The sequence below is a fragment of the Ciconia boyciana genome, chromosome 8 (assembly GCF_034638445.1).
Source record: "Ciconia boyciana chromosome 8, ASM3463844v1, whole genome shotgun sequence".
In the NCBI taxonomy this organism is placed as follows: domain Eukaryota; kingdom Metazoa; phylum Chordata; class Aves; order Ciconiiformes; family Ciconiidae; genus Ciconia; species Ciconia boyciana.
In genome coordinates, this window is record NC_132941.1 from 47,181,532 (window position 1) to 47,192,868 (window position 11,337).

The 11,337-nt window shown below is 53.0% G+C and overlaps 1 protein-coding gene across 1 annotated transcript; it reads left to right on the plus strand.

The window, feature by feature from the left end:
* The first annotated feature begins 807 nt into the window (after positions 1-807).
* TMEM72 (transmembrane protein 72) lies at positions 808-6,992 on the plus strand. Its single transcript, XM_072871529.1, has 5 exons — positions 808-877; positions 4,896-4,962; positions 5,390-5,461; positions 6,195-6,334; positions 6,532-6,992. The coding sequence occupies exons 1-5, from the start codon at positions 808-810 to the stop codon at positions 6,990-6,992; spliced, it is 810 nt and encodes a 269-aa protein (XP_072727630.1).
* Positions 6,993-11,337: the final 4,345 nt, after the last annotated feature.

The following is an 11,337-nucleotide window of genomic DNA, read 5'->3' on the forward strand; positions in this document are numbered from 1 at the left end:
ACCCTGGTGCTGTTCAAATGGCTCTGGTGACTACAACACAGAAACACCTTTCACTGAAGTTCCCAAGAAGAGAAATACACATCTCCCTTGCTAGGGTCGGCCTGGCTCTGTAGGACCCTTGGGAATAGATCTGATCTCCTTGTTCCTGTGGTTGCTTGCACGTCAGCCTGGACACTGCCCGAGCCGTACCAGTCAGCCTGGCAAAACCTGCACGGTGAGCAGCAGCCGTGGCGGGGGGCTCCGCTGCAGGGGGCAGCAGGGCTGGGGTGCCCTGGGAGCCTCGCAACTTGCCAGGAACGTGCCGCTCTCTCGCCAAGCGCAAACATCGCCATCCTCACAAATGGTTAACCTGCCGGGAGCTGCACAGCACTAATGACTTCACATGCATTTAATCAGCTTGGGCTTCCAGAGCCTCCTCCTCGGGAGCAGGAAAGGCCGTGCACCTCGGGTGCAAATGCTCCCAAAGCCGCACCCCCCCTTACCAATCATTAATCACCGCCGGCCGGCAACTCAAGCAAGTGGCAAGCAAGCAGGAAAAGGCCAAGTCTCCACAGCCCCCGTGGGAGCAGCAGGAAGCAGTGCTGACCGGTTCCCCGTGGTGGCATTCCGCTCTCCGACCACCCTCCCCTGGGAGGCCCCGGTGGAGGTGGCCAGTCCCGCACGCGCTGCCCTTTCCTTCAGGAAGGACACTTGGTCCTGGGCGCAGGAGGCTCTGCCCGCGGCTGGGAGCTGCTGGGCTACGTGTGAGGCGGGAGCTCTGAAGAGGAGCTTCTGCCTGGTCAGCACCTCAGTCTTCATCTCTTCGCCATGCGGCACAAGGCGTTTTGGAGCGCTCTGGAGTACACCTGCCGATTGCTGGGCATCTCCACCGCAGCAGGTAAGAGCGAGCTCTCGTTTTCTTTAGCACTAAAAGGCACTGAGGCGGTGTCGGGACCCCTGAGCTGTCTCCTTGCCTTTGGCCAAGTGCAGCCACTGCCCCATCCTATGAGGGGAACGAGGAAACTTGCTCACTTCTGCTTTGGGACCCAGGGAGGGACAATGCTGGGTGCCTGGCCAGGCTCTTTCCAAATGCTGTGGGAGGCACACTGAGATATCAGAAAGGATGAGCCAGCACTCAGTATGGCAGAGGACAAGCTGAGCACAAATGGAAAAGAAAATTAAATTATATTCTTGTAAAACAGACATGGGTACAAACAAGGTGTGAATGAGAGTGAAAAGCAAAATACTCATGGCTGTGCAAAACTGCCAGGCTGCTCCGTGGGATGTGGAAATGAAGGAGGAGCTCCTTGTGCTGTGCACAGTGAGATGTCCTGTGCCAGGCAGGATGGAGAGGTCCCAGCCATCAGGGCACAGTTACTGCCAAAGCGCCGCTCTGCCTCGCTAGCAACCCGTCAAGGAGCAGGCTCAGGAAGCAGTTCAGGTTATAGCTGCTGTACAAACATCATAAATACACCCACCTGGCTAGCTGCATCATCCCACCCGCTGCCAGGGGCTGCTTGGGACCAGCGTCCTCTGGGTTTGGTGACACATCCGAGCCTTTAGTTTCTCGTGAAATGCAGGTGTTTTGAGCTGGCTGTCTCAGGCACAGCGTCTCGCCCAGAAGGACTGAGTTGTGGTGAATAACCCTCTCGCATGGGGCATCTCTGGATGGGACGTGGGGAAACAGCTAACACGGAGGGCTCAGGGGTTCACTCTGGCACCGCTGCTGACTCGCTGTTACAGGACAGGACAGGCAGCGCTCTCTGCCTCAGTTTCCCCATCAGTAAAGCAGAGATCAAAGTGCCTGATTTGGCTAAAGGCTGGAGGTGTGAACCAGAGGTGCCTGCTGAGAGGTGCCTTGAGGTGGTGCCTGTGGTTCTTGTGTCAGACCCCCGGGAATTTCAGATTTCAGACGTGGCAGAGTAGGTCGCAGCAGGCCCTCCTACCTTTGCATTTCCTTTATCAACTGCAGACAGCCCTGAGGGACACTTTGCTCAAGTCGGGGGCAAAGTAGAAAGCACATAGGTCAGCTGAAGAGAGCACAGGTCCCCAGGGACACCTAAAGCTGGGACGCTGGAGGCTGTGCCCTGGAATGTGCTTTAAAGGACTGATAACAGGCAGAGATTTGAGACTCTGAGTTTGTACAAACTCCTAGTAGATAAGTGCACATCATGATGAGACTGCAATAGATAGGAGCTGGGACACAGCTTTAACCAGCAAATGCCAGTCTCTTCCTTTCTCCATCCCCACCCTCCTCGGGCCCACGTGAGCCCCATGCTGCTCATATTCTCTCTTAAAGCTCCAGGGAAACTCATAGAGACCTTCCTGGGAGAAAACATGAGCTTGTTGCCATGGGAAAACTAAAGCTAGAACAGCAAAATTGGAAGTAGCTTACAATTTGGACGTGTCTTAGTGGAATATAATCTCTCTCCCCTGCTTGTTTTCTTTTCATCATTTTGCATCATCTGCACCTCTTTCTGTAGTTCTTCTTGAAATGAGCAGTGCAGTCGTCTCTCTGCTGAGCATCACAGAGCATAGACAGCTGCATTACCGATCTCTGTGCTTTTCAATAGCTCTGATGCATTCCCAGTATCACCTGACTTTCCCAAAAGACCAGTGAAGAATGGGAGGTGCCTGTGTTTTATTCCTCTATGTGTCTCAATGGAGTAAGAAAACAGCTTGATGCAGTGTTTAGTGCCTGATGAGGTACATGAGGTTTTTGCATGAAATGGAAACCACGCGGAAGAGAATCTCATGGGTTTTGTTTGAAAAAAAATATGAAAGGGAGAGGAGAGTGCATTAGGCTCACTAATTGATTCTGAGAAGGCCTGGCCAGCTCCATAAGCTGCCTGCAAACACGGAAGGTTACCCACATAATACAAACCTCCCCTTCCCCTAGGATCTTGGAATGTAATGGCTGTCTGCAATGGTGGGGCTGCAGGCTTTCTGTGTGTGAGAAATCAGACCTGCCGTCGGCAGAGCCTCATGGCGAGTTAGTGAAGAGTCATCAAACAGCCCCGCAATTCACTGCAGTGTTTGGGGCATCTCTGTAGTTAAGAGATTTTAGGCCTTGTGATTTCTGCATCTAGGGAGAGTCCTTACTTATTTCTTAATTCTCATGCTTTCGACCATTTAATTCCTAATCATGTGCCTTTAGCCACATGGTTTGGATAAGATCCAAATCAAGGCAGCAACTGGTCCAAACAAACACCTCAGAAACAGCCCTTTGCTTCTTGCAGATTCTTCATCCAAACAGCTTTGTGGATAAAGCAGAAGCTGTGCAAAATCAGAAAACCGGCCCATCCAGAGCAGAGACTGAAGCGTAACAGCCAAGCTGTTGAATTCTGCATTCATCTGCAGGGAATGAATGGATGAATGAATGAACGGATGAATGAATGAACTCCACATTTGTAGGGAAGATTATAAAGAAGGGTTCTCAGTCACAAGATAGCAAAGGACAGTACTTTGCATGTAGGATTACACAGCTCACACAGCTTCGCAGCCCTCTGATGAGACTGATTTCCCCATGCCTCTGCTCGGGGCGGGAGAGGCAGCCTCCATGGAGGAGGGTGGTGCGTGGGTCCATGCGTTCCCCTGGCTGACAGGGGCCAGCAGCTGCAGGTGATGCAGGGGGAACCAAAGCAAGACCGCAGCACCCCAGCAAGGCTTTGCTCAGCCAGGATGGGAGAGCTGTGGGCTCAGGCACAGACCCCCAGCATTGACCCACTTTGCAGGCTTGGGGGGCACTGGTCTGCATCCCTGTTTGGGAGCCTGGTACCCTTCTCCAGCTGGAGCAAACCACAGCTCAGACAAATGAAGCCAACCGGCACCTCGAGCCTTGGCCAACGTGCACTGAGCAGGACCAGTGGTGAACTTCCTGAGCACTAGTGGATGGGCAGGGACTGCTCGGTGAGATGTGGAGAGGCCAAGTGCAGGCAGGAGTGCAGTGACTGCCTAAAGCAATGCCCTGGCCATGAGACCTGGGCTCTGCTCAGCTCCATGCCGCTGGTACTTGTGCACTGTGACCAGCCAGTCGCGTACCGACCAACTTGCTGCAGCTGGTGCGAGGCACTTCATTTCTGCTCCATTTTGGAAACAGTCTTGTGGGGAACTGAAGGATGTTGAAGGAAATTTTCCATCCCCTCAAGCTATTGGCCCCCACCAGCCAGTCCAGGAAAGATTTTAGCCTCACTAATACTCTTAATCCCCCTTAAACTGACTCCCCAGTGTGCTGTGCTGGCCGGGGCACTGAGGGGACGTTCATTCCCTGTTTTTAATCTCCCTGCTCCCGTTATATGTTTTTCTGTTTGGCCAGCAAAGGATCTTGATGCCATGGCTGCAGCCCTTTGTGAAGGCAGCTGGCACGGTTCCCCTGTCCTGCTGCTGCCCTGCGGCCGCGTGTTGGGTGCAGCAGGCCTGGGCAAGCAGGGAGGGCAGGGGAGTGAGGCTGGCAGGCACTGGGGGGACCTGGGCAGAGAGGTCCCCAGACCGGGAGGGGGCAGAGGTGGATGGGGCAGTGGGAGGAAAGTCCCTGTGGCAGCCGTGATGGAGTGGCGTGGCAGGGGGTGGAAGGGACACAGGACACTGCTGCTCACCTCCCTCAGCTGTCCAAGGCCAGCTGGTATCCCCAGAGAACCTCTCCCCAGCTCACGCGGTGGCAAGGCTGCCGTGGTAGGGATGCAGCTGGGATGGATTTCTGGGCTGTATGTCAAGGCCAGCATTCAGCTCTGACTCTCCTGGGTTGGTGTGTCAGCATGAATCACCGGTGCTGGCAGTCCTAATGTGCTGCACAGCACAGGAGAAGCAGCCTCGCCAGCCCCTGGGGAATCCGGGACATCGATTCTGGGAGCTGGTAGGGCACCAGAGAGTCGGGAACCAACCCTGCAGTCAGCACCTTTCCTACCTTCTCTTTCTAGTGCTGATCGGTGTGGGCATAGAAACTCTGCAGCGAGGACAGTTCAAAAATCTGGCTTTCTATCTGCTGTAAGTATTTTTGCCCTTGAAGTCAGAGCTAGCAGGGGTGACACGTTTAACCTCTCCACTACATGTAGCACCAGACTAGACTGCAACAGCAGCAGGGAACAGTGTCCAAGGCTTTGGAGAATTCAGATCTCCATTTTTAGGTTTCAGAAAAGTAAGCTGTTTTTGTTAGAGAAACTGATGCAACTGCATCACCCATGCTACTGCAGACTCATGCAGGCCAGAGGTGGCACTGGCTGCAAGTTGGCCCCCTGGGGACAGAAGGGCTTTGAGCTCTCCTCCACAAACCCCCTGAGCAGAGGGTGTTCAGACCCTAGCACACAGACTCTGTTGTGAACTGGATAGTAAATCCCGGCCCTCTATGCCCCTTCTGCCACCTGGAGAGCATACTCAAGCCCAGCCCTGCCCCCCTGACTGCTTCACCTTTCAGTTTTTCAGGGGTTGCAGTTACTGTCTGTGAAGGATTCTTCTTTATCAGTTTGTTCCTGGAGATGTGCTTCACGTGAGTAGACCCTGTCCAGTCTTCTCCAGCCTTGGTGGGACCTCCCTAAGGCAACTTGCCCATTGCAGGCAACACCAAACCTAGCTGAACTGCAAGTGCCAGACCAAAGGTCTTGCCCCTAATGCCATGGCAAGTGCACTCAGGCAGGGGGGAGGTACCTGGGGCCATGTCCACAGCCAATTAAACCTGTGTTTTAACCCAAGCTTATGCCATAATTTGCTGAGCATCAGCATGACAAACCCTGGTCTGCAGCATCTGCTTAACACACAGTATGAAGCCCTACAAGGGACCGGGGTTGAGGGAAGAGCCAGATCCCCAGGGTGAGCTGCAGCTCCCTCCCAGAGGCAGCACAGAGGTTTAAGTTAAAATGTAGAATATCCTTATGTACTTCTCAGAGCCTGAGCACTTCTGCTGTCTTTTGGCATAAACTCAAACACCGTGATAGCTTAGAGGCAACACCTTACTCCAGCAAATAGGCACGCGACTAGTGGCCAAGTGAGCAAACACACCAAGGAGAGATGGCCTGAGATGCTGACCTCCGGCAGATGTAGCCCCTGTCCTCTTCTTCCCATGGGAGAGGCTCAGGCTTTGCTTACCTTCCCTGACCAACACACCGGTTTCTTGGAAAACCAGAGTGAGGATCTGCACATCTAGATGGGTGACGGATAGGTCCAAATCTTCTTGCCATGTGCTTGGTGCCCCATCCCACAAGGACCTCTGTTTCTCTCCCCAGATACGAGCCTGACTCCCTGGCACAGGCCTGCTGGAAGCGAGCTAGACGCCCGGGGAGCTTCCAGAAATTCTTGGGATACATGCTGCTCTCAGTGGCTTGCTTCCTGCATCCCGTCCTTGTCTGGCATGTCACCATCCCTGGTGAGGAGCCCGTGCTGGGGTGGGGAGTAGTGCAGATGGAAGAGCAACATGGTCTGTCGAGGGCCAGAGAGGGTGGGGATGCGCGGGGTGCTGGACCTTCTGCGGGTTGCAGATGGTGCTGAGCTAGCTAGACCAAGCACTGCTTGGCGAGCTCTTCGCCTCGGCCCAGCCCTCAGCCAACATGGCCTTCTTCCCAGGGTCCATGCTGGTGCTCACCGCCCTGGCCTACTTCCTGCTGAGCAAGAGGAGGAAGAGCCCAGGGCACAAAGAGATGCATCCCCAGGCGGGCCAGTATGTGGACCCTTCAGCCACCGTGGCAGCCCCAACCGTCGCTGGTGACACTGAGCAGACCTACACCTTCCACGGGGCCCCGAGGGAGCAGCACCGCTCGCTGCTGGGCCACATGAAGAGCATCCTGAAGGGCAGCAAGGACAGGAGCCCGGCCCCAGTAGCTCCTGCCCAACCAGCGGCCCCGCCAGCCCCACGCAAGCAAGTGCACTTCCAGGAGAAGGTGGTGCAGATCATCCCCTCTGTCAGCGAGAGCTTGGAGGACGTGGAGAGTGAGGCTGAAGAGACCACATCGGACACAACACCCATCCTCACCCCGCCCGATGCCCCCGTCATCCTCACTCCCCTCGGCTCCACGGGCCTCTTTTGAGCCCTCATCAGGAATGAGGATGGGACAGACCTGCTACCCTTGGCACTGGCATCTCTCCCTGCTGCTCCAGCAGCTGAAGGGCCCCAAGAGGTGGCCCTCCTTGCCCTCCCTGCCTCCAGGGTGACAACTGTGTCACCCCCTCTTCAAGGGGCTGCCCGCACTGCATGGTCCCACACCTTGTGACAGGGCCAGTGGCGGTCCCCAGCCCCTGCAGCGCCGAGCCCAGGGGTCAGGCGGTAGTTCAGCCAGGGTAGTGCCAGCACAGTGAGGTTTCTGCTCCCGTGGCCCCACACGTGGGTCACCCCTCTGTTAGGGCACTACACATCACAGCGGCTGCTCCTGCCTAACACCACAGCCATAGCGTGTGCCTCCCATGAGGCAGCAGCAGGCAGGAGGAGGGGAGACCGCCATGCCCCCAGGGCAGTTGTCTCCCTCTTGCCCTCGCTGCGCATTGAAGAGCTCAGGGCTGGGACACATTCAGCACAGGGCACTGCAGCCTGCAGGTTCCCTCACAGCACCTGCACCAGCTGCAGCAGGCCCAGGGCATCCAAAATGTAATTTCAGAGGTGGGCTGAGACCAAGCACACCCTTGGGGCTAGCACCCGCCAAGCGCTCTCCCCTGAGACACACTCTGAGCCCAGCAGGCAAATCACCTCTGGCCTTGGGGACACCTACGAAGGAACAGGAAGGACCCTGGGGCTTCCTGGTGTCCCCTGCTCAGACAGCCCTCTTGACTCAGAAGAGCTTTGGGATGATGTGGCAGCTCAGGTCATGAGATTCAGCACCACGCTGGCACAGCAGACTGTGCGTAACTCCCAATCTGTGTTAATTATGGGCCCCAGAGGGCAAAGGCAATAATAAAGTTACAACACTATCCCACCACTCCCCTCCATGCCAGCTCTTCCCTGAACCCTTCACCTCCGCCTTAATCCTACCATATTTTCTGCCCTTTGAGGACCGCTCACCTATAATCAGGCATTTCTCTCCTGTTCAACTCATCCCCTTGGCTCTCTCCCACCTGAGGACTAAGACTTTCTGCTTCCACATGGCAAATGCCATCTGTGCCTGCAGATACCACCACCAAGACCCTCTCATCAGCAACTCTCAGTCAGGCAACTCTTTTGGCGGCACATGGGAAAGAACTCAGGTGGCTGGGTTTTCTCAGACATGGGACATGAGGCCACATTGTCACCACTGCTGGGATGAAGAGCTGTAACTGCTCTAAGCCCAGACACGCAGCATTGGAGTGAGGTGGTGGTAAGGAAAGAAGATCCCTGAGATCTGCTAGACTATTTATAAGGTAGAAGCCAGTGGGGCTGGCTGTTTTTCTTGGAAGTACATTATTTCTTCTTTTCAAAATCTGAGCTCTCTGAGTCACAATCACCATGTTCATGTAGGAAAGCAGTGTAGTTTGAACTGAAGTGTGAAAATGTAAAGTGTAAACGTGCAAAAATCAGAAGGCAATTGAGATAAGAACTCAGTGCTACTTTTTAATAAACTCTTTTTAAGTGACTGCTAATTTGGGAGATGGATGGGGAAGAAGGTGGAAGATATTGACTCACAGTATTTGACTGCCTGTGTTTCATAGTGAAACTCTGTCCACAAGAGCAGCATATGAATGGTTCCACACACTTGTCATTCCTACAATCAGCCATAAACAAAAAGCTTTTTGTTGCATCACCAACATTTAAAGTGATAGCTGGTATCAATCTGTTCTAAACACAACAGATGGATTAAAGACACCCTCCTTCTAGCTGCACAAATTAACCTCCACCCCGTAATTGCATGCTGGGGAAGAGTCACATACACATCTGCCTTTAGGGAGGTTTTGCACCTGCAAAATTGTCTTCAGAAAATTGTGCCTGTTTACAGCATAATGCTGCACAACTGATAGCAGCAAGCCCAGGATCCAACCACAGCTCCACCCTCAAGCTAATGTATTCACCACGCTAAGAATAAAAATAGTTATTGTCCTCTAAAGTTGGTGACCAAACAGCATACCTGCACCAACAAAGGTCCCAACCCAGCCATGCTAACAGGGTACCCACCCTTGCCAATTCTGCCCCAAAAGGCTGTGCTCGGAGCTGGCTCCGCAGCTTGATCACACATCTGCTCTGCAATTAGACGTACTCTCATTAGCAAACTCAGCTTTCTGCATCATCCAAGGCTCTTCTTTGAACATTGCATAACTAATGACACACACAGAGATAAGGTTTGTTGAAAAGGCAGTGCTCCCAATAGGTCAAGCCATATGCTGACGAGAGAAAGACCATATTTCTGCAGCCTCCTTTCTAGCCCTGAGCAAAGCTCCAGGGCAGCGTGGGTGGCCTGCTCTGCAACAAATTTCATCCTTCAGCCCTTAGTCAGCCCCATGCTTCGTACTGGTGGGGCAGCAGGGCCAGCTGGCAAGGGGGAGAAGTAATGTGGTGAGAGTACCCGTGGTACCCTGAAGTGCGTGCGGAGCAAATTTCATTGCTCTGTGAAATGCATAAAATGAGTTTGCAATCATCAGAGTCTGCAGAATTAGGTATTTCAGTTTTTAGGCTCATCTTTTGAAAGTCTGTTGTAGGTTTCCCTTAGGAAGCAAGACTGGGGGAAGCTACAGGCGAGGTGGTTGTTCAGCCTTCCTGGAGACAGCACTGGACCTGGTTGCTTTTCTTGTCTGCTCCCTTGTGTTGGCCTGGCTCTTCTCCAGCCCCACAGCTAGCTGGCTCAGGAGATGAAGGCTGCAAAAAAGCTGCTCGTCTTTTCTGTGGTATTAAATTGCCTATTCAGTTAAGGTCCATGGCTGGCTCACCCTGGAGTCTGCCAAGAGCCTGCACCAGTGCCAGGGAAGCAGATGCTCCTCCAGAGGCAGCCGAGCTGTGCCCCAAACAGCACCAGATGGGTGTGATCCCACCGCAGGGGCTCAGCTGCTCCCCGTGTTGCCCCTGCTAAGGAGTCCATTTGTACATCCCCCGCTTTGCTCCTCACCACCCATCCCACCCCTGGTGGTATCTTCCAGCTCCATCAGCATACAGAGCTTGTTAGCCCAGAGGAAAAATAATTAGGACAAAGAAAGCGGGTGGCTATCTTCTTGGGTAATGAGCCAAATAAATTCATGGAAGGAAGGGCCAGCCACAAAATGAAGGGGATGGGGGATAAAAGCACCCCTTTCAGAGGCAGCAGCTCAACTGCTTCAAGAAATGCAGCCTCAGGCTTTCTTTAAAATCCCAGTGCAGAGGAAATGTTCAGCCTCAGGGGGTGTCAGATGACTTTGCAGAGGTCTCAGAGATTATTCGCTCAAGTGTGCACTTCCTCTGTTGGCCCCTGTCCCTACATCTAGCTGTGAGGGCCATCCCAGGGGCTACTGAAAGCACCAGAGATGCTGTAGAGAGCTGTTGGGGGGTCTGTATATTAAACACTCTCATATATGCAGGGTAATTGCAGGAAAAGAAAAAGAAGAACTTGACGCTATTAGCTGTGCAGTGCAGTGATATCTGAATTTGAGCTGCCTGAACTGTAGGTCCACACAGCACCACATGAACGCTGCTATATAATTTTTGCCTTCGTTACAGTTAATTCATTATACAGCTAATCCATTGAGATTAATCCACTGAGTAAGAGTACATAAAGCTATAAACTCCTATGGATTCACATACTGGACGGAAACAAGGTGAGTCATCCAAAAGAAATAGATGTGTAAGGGAAAACTCTGTGAGGTAATCCTGGCAGAAATTGTTTCCTTCAAAATCTCCTCAAAGATTTCCCTGCATGAGGAAAAATTTGCTTGCTTTGCATGTACCTGTGCAGCGGAAACACTCTACAATGCTCTTTGACAGCCTCCATCACAACTTAGTGAACTAGTATGTTGCGAACAATTACCTCATTGTAAGTTTTATATGAAAGCAAAAATAGATTTCAGTGCAGGCTTCAGTTACAATTCCTCTCTGCCTCCAGTGCACACCAGTACGAGTAGTTGCTGCACAGCCCCGACGGCAGGTACACTACCTGCCCCACCACAGTGCTCCCACCTCACACCAGGTGCTTAGATGGTCGCCCTCCAAACTCCCTCGCTCCTCCCGGGGACTCTGGGCCCCAGTTTCTCTGAGTGCTGCTCCCTGTTTGAAACATGGATATGAATGTTTTACCCGTACAACACCAGTGTTAGGCAAATCAGGTACATTTGGAGAGAAAAGTGTTCACTTTCTGCAGAGACAGTACTCTAAATCAGAAATGCCCTGCTCGTATCTGCATGTGCAACAGTCACGGCAGCAAACATGGGTATTGGCATCAGTGGCATAGACAGCTCCTAATTCAATATTGAGTCATATCCACATGCAGGAGAGGACCTGTCTCCACTTGA